General features: G+C 46.7%; 1 protein-coding gene across 4 annotated transcripts in view; it reads left to right on the top strand.

Annotated features, from left to right (window-relative positions):
- The first annotated feature begins 1,094 nt into the window (after positions 1–1,094).
- GRTP1 (growth hormone regulated TBC protein 1) overlaps positions 1,095–21,530 on the top strand; it is a 117,453-nt gene continuing 97,017 nt past the window's right edge. For 2 of the 4 annotated variants that reach the window (XR_013223955.1, XM_077296955.1), the window contains exons 1-2: positions 1,096–1,250; positions 9,579–9,652. Coding sequence is in view for 3 of the 4 variants with exons in the window: in XM_077296955.1 (XP_077153070.1) it covers positions 9,612–9,652 (41 nt within the window). In the remaining variant the exon portion in view is untranslated. Of the gene's footprint in view, positions 1,251–6,401; positions 6,526–9,578; positions 9,653–21,530 lie in introns of those variants that run through there. The other 2 variants (XM_077296957.1, XM_077296956.1) reach the window with 2 other exon arrangements.

Raw genomic sequence — 21,530 nt, forward strand, 5'->3', positions numbered from 1 at the left:
TGCAAGCCTGCGAGAAAATATCGCAGTACGGATGCCATACGGATTACATACGGAGGATGCCATGCGCAAAATACGCTGACACACCCTGACTACGGATCACTATTTTGGGAACATTTCTCCGTATTACGGCCGTAAAATACGGACCGTATTGTCTTACGCCAAGTGTGACGCCGGCCTGAAACTCTGACAGTTTTTCTCATACGAGAAAAACCACTGAAGTCTGAATGAGCCCTTAGTTGTAGGGACAGTAGCTCTCCCCACACATAGCTGAATAAGGTGTTATTCCTCAAGACCAAGCTCAGCTTAGATCTAAATCTGACGGGTTGTCAGTAAAAGAGAGGCAGAGAGTGTGCAGCTAGCAGCATGAGAGACGCTGAGGGTGTGTGCGGCAGGCAGCATGAGAGAGGCAGAGGGTGTGCGTCAGGCAGCATGAGAGAGGCAGAGGGTGTGCGTCAGGCAGCATGAGAGAGGCAGAGGGTGTGCGTCAGGCAGCATGAGAGAGGCAGAGGGTGTGTGCAGGAGGCAGCATGAGAGAGGCAGAGGGTGTGCGTCAGGCAGCATGAGAGAGGCAGAGGGTGTGCGTCAGGCAGCATGAGAGAGGCAGAGGGTGTGTGCAGGAGGCAGCATGAGAGAGGCAGAGGGTGTGTGCAGGAGGCAGCATGAGAGAGGCAGAGGGTGTGCGTCAGGCAGCATGAGAGAGGCAGAGGGTGTGCGTCAGGCAGCATGAGAGAGGCAGAGGGTGTGTGCAGGAGGCAGCATGAAAGAAGCAGAGGGTGTGTGCAGCAAGCAGCGTGAGAGAGGCAGAGGGTGTGCAGCAGGCAGCATGAGGCAGAGTGTGTGTGCAGGAGGCGGCATGAGAGAGGTAGAGGGTGTGCACCAGGCAGCAGGACAGAGGCAGAGGGTGTGTACAGCAGGCAGCACGTCCCCAGGTTAGCAGTGACGGCATGAGTGCTCACTGTCAGTGCCTGCTGGAGAGACCGAGCTCGGGAACAAGAGCCTGTGAGTCACTTCTCGGTGACAGCTGCCGGCTCCCGACACAACCTGCCAGTCTCCTCCGAGCGCTTATTCTAGCTTGTGACCGCCCCCTAGAGGCTGCGCCTCTGTGTGCTCAGACTGCAGGCCACACCCCTAGTCAGATGATTGACACTTGGCTTAGGAGAAGAAAAGTGCAGGCTAGGAGTGCGGGATTGTGGCGAGGACATGGAGGAGACGTCGGCGCGGTGTGAGCGGTAGCGGCACATTCCCCTCAGGTAAAAGTGACATGAGTGACATTCCCACAGGACGCGTGTGAGCGCCGCTGTCAGTGAGCGGGGACAGGTGCAGGCGGCCGGCGCGGCTCAGCCGGTAGGGTTACTTTCTTGGGTTTCATTGCCTGGCAGCTTGTTTAACCCTATGCGGGCAGCAGTAATGAGCTGATGGTGTGTGGTGAAGTGCCACCAATCTCACTCATGGGCTAATCTATGGCTGCATGTGTATATATATATATATATATAATCTATCTATCTATCATGCTACAATGTGCATTCTGTTTATTGTCGCCTTATGATTTGTGCATGTCTGATGTGACTAGAGGTCCGGAGCTATAATATACCTCATATTTTTCACTTTGAGGATAAGTTCACACAAACCTCAAACAAATTGACTTTTCATTCAGAAAGTTATTGCCTGCTGTTCGTCTATACATTCGGTCTGTGAGAGGAAAGTCACTTAGTTTCCCTGCCCCATTGTATCATATTGGTGTGTGTGTGATATTATTTTTTATTTTTTTTTAACTGATCACACTCAGACCAATAGATAGTTGTGTGAACTATATCCCACGTAAAAACAAAACAAAATACAACTCGGTAAGAGTAAGGACGTGTGGTGGAAGAGAGTGACTACCGGCTGTGATTCTCTGTTTTATGGAAGGTCGCCTGATGGCTAAACACAATCTTCTGCAAAAATCTTGTATCATTTTCCATCTCATGAAGCCTGTCTGTAGCAAACGCGCATGGTTTGGGTCTGTCTGCTGGTTTGATGGCGTGTAACAGCTGCAAATTGTACCCCGCAAAACAGAGACGTATCTTTAACACCTTATGAACTGTAGTCTTGCGCAGGTGTAATTCTCGAGCACACGCACAGATTTTTAGGGCTCCTTAGGTAGCTGTCCCGTATAGCCTCTACAGACTCGTCACTGACTGATGGCCTACCAGAACGGGGTTTCTCCACCAAACTGCCAGTTTCCTTCAACAGCTTATCCCGTAATGTTATTCCTATGTGGTGGCGCTTCGTTATAAACGCACTGATATTCACATAGCACTTTGGTCACAGATTCGAATTTAGCGAGCCACAGAACACACTGAACTTTCCTCTGTACCGTCCACATCTCGACTGGCATGGAAAACCACACAGTTGGCATAAGCTTGTGGCTGCATGATGTCACAGATCTGGCAGTGTATTAATCAGAGTTCAGTTTATCAGGGGTTAATCTGACTGGAGGGGGCTCAGCAACAGCTTTAAATGAGTTTGTGTTGTTTGTTTGGTTCTTGTTATCTCTCCTCCTGAACAGGTCTGATATGATTGGGCCAGAGAAAGGGCGCCAAAATGTCAACTATAAGTAGATCATGTGACTGGTCAAAAGTGCGCCATGACTTTACGGACACACTGTATATAGAATCAGCACCATATAGATGAATTCAGGGTGCAGGGCCCTCCAAACATATATCCATTTGTATAAATAAGAAAAAAGGAGGCAACACTCCACTAAATTATGAAAAAATTGGACATTTTGTTAGTTCATATGGTGTGGAGATTTAATATTCTCTTTCTTCTGGCAATTTGTGACTGTTCACTTTGGACATGTTACTTTCCAGCTGCAGCTTGCACACACACAGGTAGTGTTCTATTTGTCTTCATACTGGCCACATTTTTCCTCCTGCATACACGTATGTGACTGCTCAGACTGGACATGCGTCTTCAGATGCAGCGTGCATACACGTATGTGACTGCTCAGACTAGACATGCGTCTTCAGATGCAGCGTACATACACGTATGTGACTGCTCAGACTGGACATGCGTCTTGAGATGCAGCGTGCGTACACGTATGTGACTGCTCACACTGGACATGCGTCTTCAGATGCAGCGTGCATACACGTATGTGACTGCTCACACTGGACATGCGTCTTGAGATGCAGCGTGCATATACGTATGTGACTGTGCAGACTGGACATGCGTCTTGAGATGCAGCGTGCATACACGTATGTGACTGCTCACACTGGACATGCGTCTTCAGATGCACCGTGCGTACATGTATGTGACTGCAGACTGGACATGCGTCTTGAGATGCAGCGTGCGTACATGTATGTGACTGTGCAGACTGGACATGCGTCTTCAGATGCAGCGTGCGTACACGTATGTGACTGCTCAGACTGGACATGCGTCTTCAGATGCAGCGTGCATACACGTATGTGACTGCTCAGACTGGACATGCGTCTTGAGATGCAGCGTGCGTACACGTGACTGCTCACACTGGACATGCGTCTTGAGATGCAGCGTGCGTGCATGTTTGTGACTGTGCAGACTGGGCATGCGTCTTGAGATGCAGCGTGCGTACACGTATGTGACTGCTCAGACTGGACATGCGTCTTGAGATGCAGCGTGCGTACACGTATGTGACTGCTCAGACTGGACATGCGTCTTCAGATGCAGCGTGCATACACGTATGTGACTGTGCAGACTGGACATGCGTCTTCAGATGCAGCGTGCATACACGTATGTGACTTCTCACACTGGACATGCGTCTTCAGATGCAGCGTGCGTACACGTATGTGACTACTCAGACTGGACATGCATCTTGAGATGTGCGTGCGTACACGTATATGACTGCTCACACTGGACATGCGTCTTGAGATGCAGCGTGCATACACGTATGTGACTGTGCAGACTGGACATGCGTCTTGAGATGCAGCGTGCGTACATGTATGTGACTGTGCAGACTGGACATGCGTCTTCAGATGCAGCATGCATACACGTATGTGACTTCTCAGACTGGACATGCGTCTTCAGATGCAGCGTGCGTACACGTATGTGACTGCTCACACTGGACATGCGTCTTCAGATGCAGCGTGCGTACATGTATGTGACTGCAGACTGGACATGCCTCTTGAGATGCAGCGTGCGTACATGTATGTGACTGTGCAGACTGGACATGCGTCTTCAGATGCAGCGTGCGTACACGTATGTGACTGCTCAGACTGGACATGCGTCTTCAGATGCAGCGTGCGTACATGTATGTGACTGTGCAGACTGGACATGCGTCTTGAGATGCAGCGTGCGTACACGTATGTGACTGCTCACACTGGACATGCGTCTTGAGATGCAGCGTGCGTACACGTATGTGACTGCTCACACTGGACATGCGTCTTGAGATGCAGTGTGCGTACATGTATGTGACTGTGCAGACTGGACATGCGTCTTCAGATGCAGCGTGCATACACGTATGTGACTGCTCAGACTGGACATGCGTCTTCAGATGCAGCGTGCATACACGTATGTGACTTCTCAGACTGGACATGCGTCTTCAGATACATACGTGTATGCACGCTGCGACTGTTCAGACTGGACATGCGTCTTCAGATGCAGCGTGTATACACGTATGTGACTGCTCAGACTGGACATGCGTCTTCAGATGCAGCGTGCATACACGTATGTGACTGCTCAGACTGGACATGCGTCTTCAGATGCAGCGTGCATACACGTATGTGACTGCTCAGACTGGACATGCGTCTTGAGATGCAGCGTGCGTACACGTGACTGCTCACACTGGACATGCGTCTTGAGATGCAGCGTGCGTACATGTTTGTGACTGTGCAGACTGGGCATGCGTCTTGAGATGCAGCGTGCGTACACGTATGTGACTGCTCAGACTGGACATGCGTCTTGAGATGCAGCGTGCGTACACGTATGTGACTGCTCAGACTGGACATGCGTCTTCAGATGCAGCGTGCATACACGTATGTGACTGTGCAGACTGGACATGCGTCTTCAGATGCAGCGTGCATACACGTATGTGACTTCTCACACTGGACATGCGTCTTCAGATGCAGCGTGCGTACACGTATGTGACTACTCAGACTGGACATGCATCTTGAGATGTGCGTGCGTACACGTATATGACTGCTCACACTGGACATGCGTCTTGAGATGCAGCGTGCATACACGTATGTGACTGTGCAGACTGGACATGCGTCTTGAGATGCAGCGTGCGTACATGTATGTGACTGTGCAGACTGGACATGCGTCTTCAGATGCAGCGTGCGTACACGTATGTGACTGCTCACACTGGACATGCGTCTTCAGATGCAGCGTGCGTACATGTATGTGACTGCAGACTGGACATGCCTCTTGAGATGCAGCGTGCGTACATGTATGTGACTGTGCAGACTGGACATGCGTCTTCAGATGCAGCGTGCGTACACGTATGTGACTGCTCAGACTGGACATGCGTCTTGAGATGCAGCGTGCGTACATGTATGTGACTGCTCAGACTGGACATGCGTCTTGAGATGCAGCGTGCGTACATGTATGTGACTGTGCAGACTGGACATGCGTCTTGAGATGCAGCGTGCGTACACGTATGTGACTGCTCACACTGGACATGCGTCTTGAGATGCAGCGTGCGTACACGTATGTGACTGCTCACACTGGACATGCGTCTTGAGATGCAGTGTGCGTACATGTATGTGACTGTGCAGACTGGACATGCGTCTTCAGATGCAGCGTGCATACACGTATGTGACTGCTCAGACTGGACATGCGTCTTCAGATGCAGCGTGCATACACGTATGTGACTTCTCAGACTGGACATGCGTCTTCAGATACATACGTGTATGCACGCTGCGACTGTTCAGACTGGACATGCGTCTTCAGATGCAGCGTGCGTACACGTATGTGACTGCTCAGACTGGACATGCGTCTTCAGATGCAGCGTGCATACACGTATGTGACTGCTCAGACTGGACATGCGTCTTCAGATGCAGCGTGCATACACGTATGTGACTTCTCAGACTGGACATGCGTCTTCAGATACATACGTGTATGCACGCTGCGACTGTTCAGACTGGACATGCGTCTTCAGATGCAGCGTGCATACACGTATGTGACTGCTCAGACTGGACATGCGTCTTCCGATTGCAGGGTGCATACACGTATGTGACTGCTCACACTTGCTCTCCTCTCCATGCACATGCGTAGAGTTCTGTGCCTGTTCACACTGGATGGATGTGAGGTCCTCCGTCACACATGCAGCTGTTTGTAGATATTTATATCCTCCTTTGATTCCCGGGAGTTGTATTACAATGTGGCTCTCCAGTGGGTGGGCCGCACCTTACACTTTGCTGGTCATGTGATCTGATGTCTCATTGAGAAACTTCTTGCCCTTTACTTGCAGCTGTGCACGCCTCACGTCATAGGTCAGGTGATCAGCCAGCCTGTTTCTGGGCTCGACAATACACACACCTTTCTCATCTGCCAATATCCTTCCACCAGGTATCTCACCCTTCCATAGTCTCTCCCTTTTCCCCTCTGTAATCTGGCTTGGCTGACTATCTTGGAACTGACATGTAAATTTATCTGTGACTTTCCGTCATGCGTTTTCTCCAGTTATTATACCCTTTGGTCATTTTGTTTTAAAAATGTGTGTTGTAGCATTTGATCTGTAGCTGTGAGTAAAGGGTTGCCCCGTCTTCTGCTAAAAGACAGCAGTCGCTGTTTGTGACTGCGGATTTCTGAATTCGGCCATTGCGCACTCGGACAGTATTCTCCAGTGTTTCTGATGGTCACTTAACCGCATGAATGCGTTCTGGATACATGTGATCTCGTGCTGACTAGCAGTGCTCGGCCTTGCTCAATACCAGTGACCTGAGTGAGCTTGGAACCTGGTCGGAAGTTTGCAAATTGCACACCTGCGGTGATGTGACCGCCCGCTCCCACCGGCGACACTGGAGAATCCTGACCACGTGTGCGTGCTGTAAGGATTCAAAAGTCTGCAGTCGTGTAGTGTTCTGGCACAAAGAGCTTAGAACAACTGCATCATTTTTGTACAACTCGAGGCCACACTACAAGTTTGGGGGTTCTTGTGCCATTTTTGCCCAGCTCAGACAAAGTGGGTGGAGATTAGATGGGGGAATGTCAATCGCTACTTGTCAAATTTATGACATGAGGCCTTAAATCTTATTCCAGCAGGGACTGGAGTAGGATTTGTGGTGAGGCGGTCACAGAGGTGTATGGCCTTCATCCGATCTCTAAGGCGTGCACACCTCATCATGAATCAGGAGTGTCTGACTCCAGCACATCTTCTCAAGCCTGGCATGGGCAATGCTGGTCTTGATGAATCGGTCCCATAGAGTGACTGCAGACTTTCTTCAGAAGATCGGACAACCGGTTTAATGATGGATACACCCGAAACAAGTGGGATCTAGCGATGAGCGTGGCACATGGCGATGTGTGTTTTTAGCTATGCTTCAATAAAGGAATACAAATTTCTGCACCGCATGCTTTAATTTTATCAATTTTGGATCCATGGGAACATCCTTTCAGACGAGGTTTAGACAAGTATTTCATGGTCTGTATATGGCTCGCTTGGGGCGGGGGGCACAAAAAAAACACCTTAGGCCTCTTTCACACTTCCGTCGTTTGGCCAACGTCGCAATGCGTCGTTTTGGAGAAAAAACGCATCCTGCAATGTTGCCCGCAGGATGCGTTTTTTCTCCATAGACTTGCATTAGCGACATATGGCCACACGTCGCATCCGTCATGCAACGGATGCGTCGTGATTTTGCGGCCCGTCGTGACGAAAAAATGTTCAATGTAACGTTTTTTTCCTCCGTCGGAACTGCCATTTCCGACTGCGCATGCGCGGCCGTAACTGCGCCTCCTCCTCCCCGGAACTCATAATGGCCAGCGGATGCGTCTGAAAACTGCATCTGCTGCCCACGTTGTGCACTATTTGCACAATGTCCGTTGGTAAGTCGGGCCGACGGTTTGCGACGGCCCTGTACCGACGGAAATGTGAAAGAGGCCTAACCTAGAGCAAGCTGAGTTTAATTACAAAACAGGACCACTGAACACTACAAGCGGAAATTCTGTGACATATAACAAAGGAATTCGTCACATCTGTATGCCAGTCTTGATCCAATGTAATCTGGACCAATATGCACCTTTTATTAACTTTAGCACATCTTTCGGCTACAGGTGCGCAAGTGACAAGGAACGCACTCTGCTATAATTGCTATCTCAAACATATACCGCAAATTATAGTGTAGCGCCCTTTATATAAGGCTAAGTTCATACTAGGCATTTTTGCTGTTTTTTCATGCTATTTTTCAGCTGTGTTTTAAAGTACCAGCAAAGCCCCCGAGATTTCAGAAATATCATCTGCACACCTTTGTGTCATCAATATTTTGTGCTTTGCATTTTTTTTTTAGTTTTTTTTTTGGACATAGAGCATGTCCCTTCACTCAGCATTTTTGACCCATTGACTTGAATGGGTGGTTTAAAAACCACAATGCAGATGATGATAATAATAATTTTATTTCTATAGCACCAACATATTCCGCAGCTCTTTACATTATATAGGGGACTTGTACAGACAATAGACATTACAGCATAACAATAATCACAGTTCAAAACGGATACCAAGAGGAATGAGGGCCCTGCTTGCAAGCATACAATCTATGAGGAAAAAGGGGAGACACGAGAGGAGGATGGTAACAATTGCTTTCGTTGTTCGGACCAGGTATCATGTTTTTGTGCCAAAACCTGATTCTATGAAATAGGATTTTTTTTTTTTTTCAACCCTAAATGTAATCAGCATGCACAAAATAAATGTAGCATGGCAAAAAAGGGCAAGAAAAACCAAGGAAAACGTGCTTCTTTCCTGCCAAGAGATCAGGTTTTGCTGCAGGAAAAAAAAAATTGCTGAAAAAACACCTAGTGTGAACTTACTCTTAGGCCGGGATCACTCACAGCGAGATACGGCCGAGTCTCGCAGGTTAAAACCAAGCTCTGGCACCGGCACTCCAGAGCGGAGCGTGCAGCCGCATAGCAATACATGGAGCTGCATGCTCCGCTCCAGAGTGCTGGTGCCAGAGCTTGGTTTTAACCTGCGAGACTCGGCCGTATCTCGCTGTAGTGTGACTCCGGCCTAAAGCTTTTTTAAAATGTTTCCACAGCTGGTGTAAAAATGCCAAGGTCATCCACTTACTGGGCAGCTACCTGTTACTTACACATTTGCTATTTTTTCATGGGCTATAATGCTTTTTAGGTAATTCAAAATACCACATGCTAGGAAACCATGGGTGATGTCAGGATAATAAGGCAAACCTAATACTACTTTATCACAGCATGAATCTGTATTGTATTGGGGTCCGACCGTATGTTCTGGCAGACCAATGGTCCCACCCTTATATTTGAAGGTTGATAAAAGAATAATGTCACTCATGAATCTGGTTTACACTTCCTGTTGTGTTTATTCCATTGCACGGCTAGCGATATTTCGGTTAAATGTATACATAGCAGTAATCTGGTGTCGTATCTTCCAGTAATCCGGTGCTGTTGCTTGAATTCACTTATCAATGGACACATCTAATGAAGCGGCCAGGGACCGAATACCCAGGTAAGTCCTTCCCTTCCCTATAGTCATGTCATGGGGAATAATAATACTTTTATCTTGCTCCAACATATTCTACAATCTACAACACTTGCACAAATAACATCAGACCTCATCATCAGTTACAGGAGGCGTGAGGGCTCACAAGCAGGTGAATGTAGCAGTCCGCATACAGTTCTGCGCAGGAGCTGTGTTTCCTGGTTGTTGCCTGTGTATGAGGTGATGTCCCGTCCCACCCATTTATGACTACCATTACTCATGGCCACTTTGATTACGTGTATTCCTGTCAGTGTCGGGCTTGTGAGTGGAGCTGACGTTCCTCACAATGACTGAGATGTTGATAATTGCGTCTGTTTTCGGAACCTGTATGGGGGGAAAAGGTGAATTATAGCTTCAGGGTGGAAATGTTTTCTTTCAGTTCTGAACTGCATATTTGCCCAGGCAAAAACCAATAGAGTTATATTAATGTTTGTGTAGTTTCTTAAAGCGGATCTGCCACTTGAATGTCTCTCTCTATTTAAAGGGAATTTGTCACCATGTTTTTACCATCTAATCTGAGAGCAGCATGTTGTAGAGACAGAGACTCTGATTCCAGCAATGTGTCACTTAATGGACTGCTTGCTGTAGTATTGATAATCTCCTGCTGATAAAACTATGATTATTGTTTTATTTTTGTAAACCTGCTGCCATGTAGTAATCCATATTCATGGGCTCTGTATAACCCCCACCACTGAGTGAATGCATTTTGCATACGCTATGTATAGGGGCAATCAATATATATTATTGGTGTTGTCAGCTTTATACAGAGCTCAGCATTCTGGGATCTGCTAGACCTGCAGCAGATAAAGCAGTGATCTATTTATACTCACTTTTTAGGTCAGTTCAATAAGTGACACATCACTGGGATCTGGGTCATCCTGCTCTCGGATGGGATAACAAACACCAGGTGACATTACCTTTTAACCCCTTCATGACCCAGCCTATTTTGGCCTTAATGACCTTGCCGTTTTTTGAAATTCTGACCAGTGTCCATTTATGAGGTAATAACTCAGGAACGCTTCAACGGATCCTAGCGATTCTGAGATTGTTTTTTCGTGACATATTGGGCTTCATGTTAGTGGTAAATTTAGGTCGATAATTTCTGAGTTTATTTGTGAAAAAAAACGGAAATTTGGCGAAAATTTTGAAAATTTCGCAATTTTCACATTTTTAATTTTTATTCTGTTAAACCAGAGAGTTATGTGACACAAAATAGTTAATAAATAACATTTCCCACATGTCTACTTTACATCAGCACAATTTTGGAAACAAATTTTTTTTTTTGCTAGGAAGTTATAAGGGTTAAAATTTGACCAGTGATTTCTCATTTTTACAACAAAATTTACAAAACCATTTTTTTTAGGGACCACCTCACATTTGAAGTCAGTTTGAGGGTTCTATATGGCTGAAAATACCCAAAAGTGACACCATTCTAAAAACTGCACCCCTCAAGGTGCTCAAAACCACATTCAAGAAGTTTATTAACCCTTCAGGTGTTTCACAGCAGCAGAAGCAACATGGAAGGAAAAAATGAACATTTAACTTTTTAGTCACAAAAATGATCTTTTAGCGAATTTTTTTTATTTTCCCAAGGGTAAAAGGAGAAACTGGACCACGAACGTTGTTGTCCAATTTGTCCTGAATACGCTGATACCTCATATGTGGGGGTAAACCACTGTTTGGGCGCACGGCAGGGCTTGGAAGGGAAGGAGCGCCATTTGACTTTTTCAATGAAAAATTGGCTCCAATCTTTAGCGGACACCATGTCGCGTTTGGAGAGCCCCCGTGTGCCTAAACATTGGAGCTCCCCCACAAGTGACCCCATTTTGGAAACTAGAGCCCCCAAGGAACTTATCTAGAAGCATAGTGAGCACTTATAACCCTCAGGTGCTTCACAAATTGATCCGTAAAAATGAAAAAGTACTTTTTTTTCACACAAAATTTCTTTTAGCCTCAATTTTTTCATTTTCACATGGGCAACAGGATAAAATGGATCCTAAAATTTGTTGGGCAATTTCTCCTGAGTACGCCGATACCTCATATGTGGGGGTAAACCACTGTTTGGGTGCACGGCAAGGCTCAGAATGGGAGGCGTGCCATTTGACTTTTTGAATGGAAAGTTAGCTCCAATCGTTAGCGGACACCATGTCGCGTTTGGAGAGCCCCTGTGTGCCTAAACATTGGAGCTCCCCTACAAGTGAGCCCATTTTGGAAACTAGACCCCCCAAGGAACTTATCTAGAAGCATAGTGAGCACTTATAACCCCCAGGTGCTTCACAGAAGTTTATAACGCAGAGCCGTGAAAATAAAAAATAATTTTTCTTTCCTCAAGAATGATTTTTAGCCCAGAATTTTTTATTTTCCCAAGGGTAATGGGAGAAATTGGACCCCAGATGTTGTTGCCCAGTTTGTCCTGAGTACGCTGGTACCCCATATGTGGGGGTAAACCACTGTTTGGGCGCACGTCGGGGCTTGGAAGGGAGGGAGCACCATTTGACTTTTTGAACGCAAGATTGGCTGGAATCAATGGTGGCGCCATGTTGCGTTTGGAGATCCCTGATGTGCCTAAACAGTGGAAACCCCTCAATTCTAACTTCAACACTAACCCCCAACACACCCCTAACCCTAATCCCAACTGTAGCCATAACCCTAATCACAACCCTAACCCCAACACACCCCTAATTCCAACCCTAACCCTAATCCTAACCCTAATCCCAACCCTAACCACAACTGTAACGCCAACACACCCCTAACCCTATCCGTAACCCTAACCACAAGCCTAATCTTAACCCTATTTCCAACCCTAGCCCTAATTCCAACCCTAAGGCCGGGGACACACTTAACGTATAAAAAAACGGTCCGTTTTTCACGGCCGAGAATCGCACAAATGTTTCAAAAACAGTGATCCGTGTGCAGTGCGAGGATGCAATTTCCTCGCATCAAATGATCCATGTGACATCCGTATGGCATCCGTATGCCGAGATTTTCTCGCAAGCTTGCAAAACCGACATCTAATGGATTTATGTGCTCAAATGTTCGGGAAAACATATATACAGTATATATATATATATATCATTGAGACACATATATATATATTCTGTATTAATATTTCATTCAGCGCGATATCTGTGAAAAGTCAGTAATTCAATTGCCGGCTTTGCATTTCTCCTTCACAAACCCGACAGGATATGAGACATGGTTTACATACAATAAACCATCTCATATACCCTTTTTTTTTGCATATTCCACACTACTAATGTTAGTAGTGTGTATGTGCAAAATTTGGCCGCTGTAGCTGCTCAAATAAAGGGTTAAATGGCGGAAAAAATTGGCGTGGGCTCCCGCGCAATTTTCTCCGCCAGAGCGGTAAAGCCAGTGACTGAGGGCAGATATTAATAGCCAGGAGAGGGTCCATGGTTATTGGCCCCCCCGTGGCTAAAAACATCTGCCCCCAGCCACCCCAGAAGAGGCACATCTGGAAGATGCGCCTATTCTGGCACTTGGCCACTCTCTTCCCACTCCCTGTAGCGGTGGGATATGGGGTAATGAAGGGTTAATGCCACCTTGCTATTGGAAGGTGACATTAAGCCACATTAATAATAGAGAGGCGTCAATTATGACACCTATCCATTATTAATCCAATTGTTTGAAAGGGTTAAAAAACACACACACACATGATTAAAGAGTATTTTAATGAAATAAACACAGCGGTTGTTTTAATATTTTATTGCTCTCTCATTCCATTTTCAGACCCTCGCTTGGCAAAACAATAAACACACAATATACATACCCTCTCTGATGAACTGTCACGTCCCACGAAGTAATCCATCTGAAGGGGTTAACTAATATTACAGGCAGAGCTGCGATAATCCACTCGCTCGTGCCTGTAATCCCCGGGTGCTGAAAGGAAAGCAGTGATGTGTACTTACATTCAGTCGCGGTGATGCGCCCCTGCTGGATGTTCTCATGAACTGCAGCCTGGGAACTTTTTCCCACGCTCCAGGTCATATGAGGACATCCACCAGGGGGCGCATCACCGCGACTGAAGGTAACTATAGGTCATTGACCTACATTTCCTTCAGTCGCGGTGATGCGCCCCCTGGTGGATGTCCTCATATGACCTGGAGCCTGGGGAAAAGTTCCCAGGCTGCAGTTCATGAGAACATCCAGCAGGGGCGCATCACCGCGACTGAATGTAAGTACACATCACTGCTTTCCTTTCAGCACCCGGGGATTACAGGCACGAGCGAGTGGATTATCGCAGCTCTGCCTGTAATATTAGTTAACCCCTTCAGATGGATTACTTCGTGGGACGTGACAGTTCATCAGAGAGGGTATGTATATTGTGTGTTTATTGTTTTGCCAAGCGAGGGTCTGAAAATGGAATGAGAGAGCAATAAAATATTAAAACAACCGCTGTGTTTATTTCATTAAAATACTCTTTAATCATGTGTGTGTGTGTTTTTTAACCCTTTTAAACAATTGGATTAATAATGGATAGGTGTCATAATTGACGCCTCTCCATTATTAATCTGGCTTAATGTCACCTTACAATAGCAAGGTGGCATTAACCCTTCATTACCCCATATCCCACCGCTACAGGGAGTGGGAAGAGAGTGGCCAAGTGCCAGAATAGGCGCATCTTCCAGATGTGCCTCTAATGGGGTGGCTGGGGGCAGATGTTTTTAGCCACGGGGGGGCCAATAACCATGGACCCTCTCCTGGCTATTAATATCTGCCCTCAGTCACTGGCTTTACCGCTCTGGCGGAGAAAATTGCGCGGGAGCCCACGCCAATTTTTTCCGCCATTTAACCCTTTATTTGAGCAGCTACAGCGGCCAAATTTTGCACATACACACTACTAACATTAGTAGTGTGGAATATGCAAAAAAAAAGGGTATATGAGATGGTTTATTGTATGTAAACCATGTCTCATATCCTGTCGGGTTTGTGAAGGAGAAATGCAAAGCCGGCAATTGAATTACTGACTTTTCACAGATATCGCGCTGAATGAAATATAAATACAGAATATATATATATGTGTCTCAATGACATTATATATATATATATATATATATATATATATATATATACTGTATATATGTTTTCCCGAACATTTGAGCACATAAATCCATTAGATGTCGGTTTTGCAAGCTTGCGAGAAAATCTCGGCATACGGATGCCATACGGATGTCACACGGATGTCACACGGATCATTTGATGCGAGGAAATTGCATCCTCGCACTGCACACGGATCACTGTTTTTGAAACATTTGTGCGATTCTCGGCCGTGAAAAACGGACCGTTTTTTTATACGTTAAGTGTGTCCCCGGCCTAACCCTAAGGCTATGTGCCCACGTTGTGGATTCGTGTGAGATTTTTCCACACGATTTTTGAAAAATCTGCAGGTAAAAGGCACTGCGTTTTACCTGCGGATTTACAGCGGATTTCCAGTGTTTTTTTTGTGCGGATTTCACCTGCGGATTCCTATTGAGGAACAGGTGTAAAACGCTGCGGAATCCGCACAAAGAATTGACATGCTGCGGAAAATACAACGCAGCGTTTCTGCACGGAATTTTCCGCACCATGGGCACAGCGGATTTGGTTTTCCATAGGTGTACATGGTACTGTAAACCTGATGGAAAACTGCAACGAATTCGCAGCGGCCAATCCGCTGCGGATCCGCGGCCAATCCGCTGCGGATCCGCGGCCAATCCGCTGCGGATCCGCAGCCAAATCCGCACTGTGTGCACATGCCATAACCCTACCCCTAACCCTACCCCTAGTTCTAACCCTAACCCTAGTTCTAACCCTAACCCTAGTGGAAAAAGAAAAAAAAAATATTTTCTTTATTTTATTATTGTCCCTACCTATGGGGGTTATAAAGGGGGGGGGGGTTAATTTATTATTTTTTTTATTTTGATCGCTGTGATAGGTTCTATCACAGCGATCAAAATGTACTTTTAACGAATCTGCCGACTGGCAGATTCGGCTGGCGCACTGAGCATGCGCCCGCCATTTTGGAAGATGGCGGCGCCCAGCGAGGAGGCGGACGGACATCGGGAGCCTCGGTGAGTATGAGGGGGGGGGGCGTCTGAGCACAGGGGGGTGGCATAGCAGCACGGGGGGAGCGGGCAGGAGCACGGGGCAGCGGAGCACAGGACCGAGGGGAGCGGAGCACAGATCGGTCGCTTGGGGGGGCAATCGGTGGGGGGGGGTCACATTAGTGTTTCCAGCCATGGCCGATGATATTGCAGCATCGGCCATGGCTGGATTGTAATATTTCACCAGTTTTTCAGGTGAAATATTACAAATCGCTCTGATTGGCTGTTGAAAGTGAAACTGCCAATCAGAGCGATCGTAGCCACGGGGGGGGGGGGGGGGGGGGGTGAAGCCACCCCCCCCTGTGCTGAAGCACCACTCCCCCTGTCTCTGCAGATCGGGTAAAATCAGAGTTAACCCCTTCACCCGATCTGCAGGGACGCGATCATTCCATGACGCCACATAGGCGTCATGGGTCGGATTGGCACGGGTTTTCATGACGCCTACGTGGCGTCATGGGTCGGGAAGGGGTTAAGAGACAGGTCCGCTCCATTATTGGATTTAAAGGCAAAATATTTTGTCAATTGCTTTACAGAACTTAAAGAAGTTGTCCACTACTGTAACCTTTTTTTTTTTTTTTTCTCATAAATCTTGCTATTATGTGCCACTGAAAACATCTACTGTGTTTATTTTATAAATATTACCTTTTATCATGCTGTAGCAGCACATCTTTAGTCCTGGATCCAGCTCTCGTGGGGTTAATCAACAACTTCCTTTCTCCTGAGATATTGTGCTCTAATACTACAAGTTCCATGATGCATTGCACTCGCCTGTAACTCTGCACCTGGCACACCCACTCCAAAACACACCCAAACCCCTCCCTCGTCTCCCCCCTCTATCTTCAAAAAGATTTGTGATGTCATTTCTGTCCAACCTCCTCTTTTACATTTGTCCAACCCACACTCCATTACACACGGATAGATAGATAGATAGATAGATATAGATAACAAATAGATAGATAACAGATAGATGAATACATACAGATATCTCTATATATCTGTCTATTTCCATAGATATGTCCATATCCATGTTTCTAAACCCCTTCACCCCTGGAGCTTTTTTGTTTTCGTTTATCGCTCCCCTTCTTTCCAGAGCCATAATTTTTCCAGCAATATGGCCATGTGAGGGCTTATCTTTTGCGGGACAAGTTCTACTATTGAACGACACCATTGGTTTTACCATGTCGTGCAACAGAAAATGTGAAAAAAATTCAAAGTGCAATGAAATTGCAAAAAAGTGCAAATCCCACAGTTGTTTTTTGCTTGGCTTTTTTGCTAGGTTCATTAAATGCTAAGGCTGTGTGCACACGTTGCGGATCTGATTGCAGATCCGCAGCGTTTTTTGCCGCACTGAATTGTATCAAATCCGCAGTGTAGTGCACAACCAATGTAAGTCTATGGGAGCCGCAGACTTGTGCACATGCTGCAGAAAAAGCCGCACCGAAACGCAGCTTTTTTTTCTCGCAGCATGTCACTTGTGTGCGGAACTGCAGCGTTTCTGCACCTTTAGACTTTCATTGAGTCGGGCACATCCGCAGCAAAACCGCAGATGTAAAAAAGATCTGCAGTTTAGATGCGGATGTGGGTCCGAGAAACGCTGCAGTTCGGGAGGAGGGAAGTGTGTTGGGCGGAATGTGGGCAGTGACGGTGTGCTTGTATGTGTGTGCTGGGTCTGCGGGCTGTTCGGATGTGTGCGGGGTCTGCGGGCTGTTCGGATGTGTGCGGGACTGTTCAGATGTGTCACGTGTGCGGCCCTGTGCGGGACTGTTCGGGTGTGTGCGGCGCTGTGCGGGTGTGTGCGGGACTGTTCAGGTGTGTGCGGGGCTGTGCAGGGGGTCTTTTGGGGTGTGTGCAGGCATCATCCGATGGGACTACAAGTACGCAGCATCCAGTCTGCAGCTCATTCGGATGTAATCCGGACAGTGGACACACACCCTACGCTATCCATACATCTATCAATAGATATATCTATCCAGATATATCTATAGACAGATATATGAATAGATAGATGTATGCATCTATAGATCTATCTATATGTAGATCTGTCTATCCATTTCATCTACAGTATCATCTATATGTCTATCTGTGTGTGTAATGGAGTGTGGGTTGGACAATAATGACATCACAAATCTTTTTTTTTTTTTGTTCAATAATACATCTTTATTTAGCTTTCCAAAACGAAGGAAAACCGCGCAAAAACCGCACCAAAAGAGAATTAAAAAATGCATCAAAACCGCACCAAAACTGCACCAGGTTTTGATGCAGTTTTGATGCTTTTTTTGGTGCGGTTTTAATACCGTTTTTGGAAATAAATAAATAAATGGAAAATGTGCATGATTTGAATGGAAACATGCATGAAAAAACGGATTCCAAGGCCGGATTCATCATTTCACATCTCAGTTTCATACGTTTTTCGCCGGACAGAAAAAATGTTCCTCTGTATGTGTTTTCCGTCCGGCGGAAACAGCTTTTTTGACGGATCTGGCAAAAAACTGATGAAACGTGTGGCCATCAGGCGCAATCCGGCGCTAATACAACTCTAAGAGAAAAAAACTGATCCGGCGGAAAAAAATTGATCCGTTTTTTTCAAAACTCGCCGGATTGTGCCTGACGGCAAAAACCTGATGTGAAAGCAGCCAAATATATGGATAGATACATCTATGTATCTATAGATATATCTATCTATAAATATATCTATGGATAGATATATCCATAGATATATAATAGAAAGGCCGATGTTTCTAAGGCAACTTTCACACTAGCGTCGTGCACTGCACATCGCAATGCGTCGTTGTGGAGAAAAAACGCATCCTGCAAAGTTGCCCGCAGGATGCGTTTTTTTCTCCATAGACTTTTATTAGCGACGCAGTGCCACACTTCGCAACCGTCGTGCGACGGTTGCGCCGTGTTTTGGCGCACCGCCGGCACAAAAAAGTTAAATGTAACTTTTTTTTGTGCGTCTAGTCCGCCATTTTCAACCACGCATGCGCGGGCGAAGCGCAGCCCCCTCCTCCCCGGACCTTGCAATGGGGCAGCGGAAGCGTCTTAAGACTGGACCAGTATGCGTCGGTACGTCGGGCCGATGCAGCGCGACGGCCCCTTACCGACGCTAGTGTGAAAGCAGCCTAAGGCTACTTTCACACTTGCGTTTTTAGCAATCCGTCTTTTTGGGGAAAAAAACGGATCCTGCAAATGTGCTCGCAGAATGCGTTTTTTACACATAGACTTGTATTAGTGACGGATCGCGACAGATGGCCACACGTCGCGTCCGCCGTGCAACGGATGCGTCGTGTTTTGGCGGACCGCTGGGACGAAAAAACTTTCAAGTGAAAGTTTTTTTTGTCTGTCGCGTCCGCCATTTTCTACCGCGCATGCACGGCCAAAACTAGGTCCCCTCCTCCCTGGACTTCAGAATGGGCAGCGGATGCGTTGAAAAACTGCATCCGCTGCCCACAACGTGCACAAATTTCACAACGTGCGTCAGTACGTAGGCCCGACGCATAGCGACGGACCCGTACCGACACAAGGGTGAAATAGGCCTTTATGAGCGTTTAATTAAAAAAAAGAAAAAAATGGCGTGGGCTCCCGCGCAATTTTCTGCGCCAGAGGGGAAAAGCAGACGGCCAGGGGCCAATATTTGTAGTCTGCTATGAATATCAGCCCACAGCTGTCTGCTTAGCCTTTACTGGCTATTAAAATAGGGGCACCCCCCCAAAAAAAACGACGTGGGGTCCCCCTATATTTTATAGCCAGAAAGGCTACGCAGACAGCTGCGGGTTGATATTCATAGCCTAGAGAGGGGCCATGGATATTGGTCCCCCCCGGCTACAAATACCAGTCCGCAGCCGCCCCGGAAATGGCGCATCTGTAAGATGCGCCAATTCCGGCACTTAGCCCCTCTCTTCCCACTCCCGTGTAGCGGTGGGATATGGGGTAATAAGGGGTTAATGTCACCTTGCTATTGTAAGGTGACATTAAGCCGGGTTAATAACGGAGAGGCGTCAATAAGACACCTATCCATTAGTAATCCAATACTAATAAAGGGTTAATAAAACACGCACACATTAGGAAAAAGTATTTTAATATTCTTCATTTCACCATACTTACCATACTTCAGCGCCTGCAAAAAACGTAAAATAATAAACCGTATACTACCTGTCCGCCGTAGTCCAATTAATAACGAGTGTCCCACGACGATCTCCCCTATAGAACAGTGACATCGGGTGATGTCACTGCTCTATAGGACCCTCAGTGACACACTGACAGGAGACAATGGCTCCTGCAGTGCATCACTGAGAGGTTACCTTAGGACAAAGTCTCACTTTATGGCAATTGCTGCCTGGGAAAATTTCTCAACAGCAATGGCATAAAGTGAGACAAGGGACTATTTTCTCACAGGGGCGTAGGAATACATTGTGAGGAATACATTGTGGAAGGATACCTTCCATCATTGTGTTCCTGGAGCCCCTGGAGAGCAGTCGCATCAGCAGATGCTCCTGCTCTCCACGGGAGATAGTCGAGGGACACTCATTTTAATTGGATTTGGCGGATCAGGGAGTATAGTGGTTGTTTATTATTTTAATATTTTTTACAGATGACACTGGCTTCGGGGATCAAGGTGACAAGTGATGGTGAGTATGTAATCTATGTTACATGTACTGTATGTCTGTATGTATGTTGTATGTATGTACATACTGTATGTGGCATGTTGTATGTCGCATGTCACATGTTGCATGTCGCATGCAGCATGACGCATGTCATCGCATGTCGCAATGCGTCACATGGTGCATGTCGTCGCATTGTGCATGTCATATGTTGCATGTTGTCGCCTGTTGCATGTTGTCGCCTGTTGCATGTTGTCGCCTGTTGCATGTTGTCGCCTGTTGCATGTTGTCGCCTGTTGCATGTTGTCGCATGGCGCATGTCGTCGCATGTTGCATGTCATCGCATGGTGCATGTCATATGTTGCATGTCGTCGCATGGTGTATGTCGCATGTTGTTGCATGGTGCATGTCGTCGCATGGTGCATGTCGTCGCATGGTGCATGTCGTCGCATTGGTGCATGTCGTCGCATGTGGCATGCCGTCGCATGTTGTCGCATGGCGCATGTCGTCACATGGTGTTGTGAATTCTGCTCTTGGGCTCCCTCCTGTGGTTTTGAGTGGTATAGCTGCTTCTTGGATTTAGCATCAACAGCTGCTTCCACTGATCGTCTTTCTGGCTCGGCTATTTTAGTCTGGCCTTATCCCTCAATCAATGCCAGTTGTCAATTGTTCCTGCTTGGAGTCACTGCTCTTTTGGATTTCCCTGACACTCTGTCCAGTTCAGCAAAGATAAGTCCTTGCTTGTCCTTTTGCAGTCCACTTGTTGTGGACTTTATTGTTCAGCACATTCTATGTTTTGCTCATTTGTCCAGCTTATCAGTATGGATCTATTCAGCTAAGCTGGAAGCTCTGGGCTGCAGATTTTGCCCTCCACACCTTTAGTCAGGTGTGGAGATTTTTGCATATCTCTGCGGTGGACTTTTTCTAGTTTTTATTACTGACCGCACAGTGTTCTTTCCTGTACTATCTATCTAGCTAGAAGTGGCCTCCTTTGCTAAATCTTGTTTCATACTACGTATGTCATTTCCTTCTCCTCTCACAGTCATTATTTGTGGGGGGCTGTCCTATCCTTTGGGGATTTTCTCTGAGGCAAGATAGCTTTCCTGTTTCTACCTTTAGGGGTAGCTAGTTCTCCGGCTG

Source organism: Ranitomeya variabilis, chromosome 3, assembly GCF_051348905.1.
Source record: "Ranitomeya variabilis isolate aRanVar5 chromosome 3, aRanVar5.hap1, whole genome shotgun sequence".
Taxonomy (NCBI): domain Eukaryota; kingdom Metazoa; phylum Chordata; class Amphibia; order Anura; family Dendrobatidae; genus Ranitomeya; species Ranitomeya variabilis.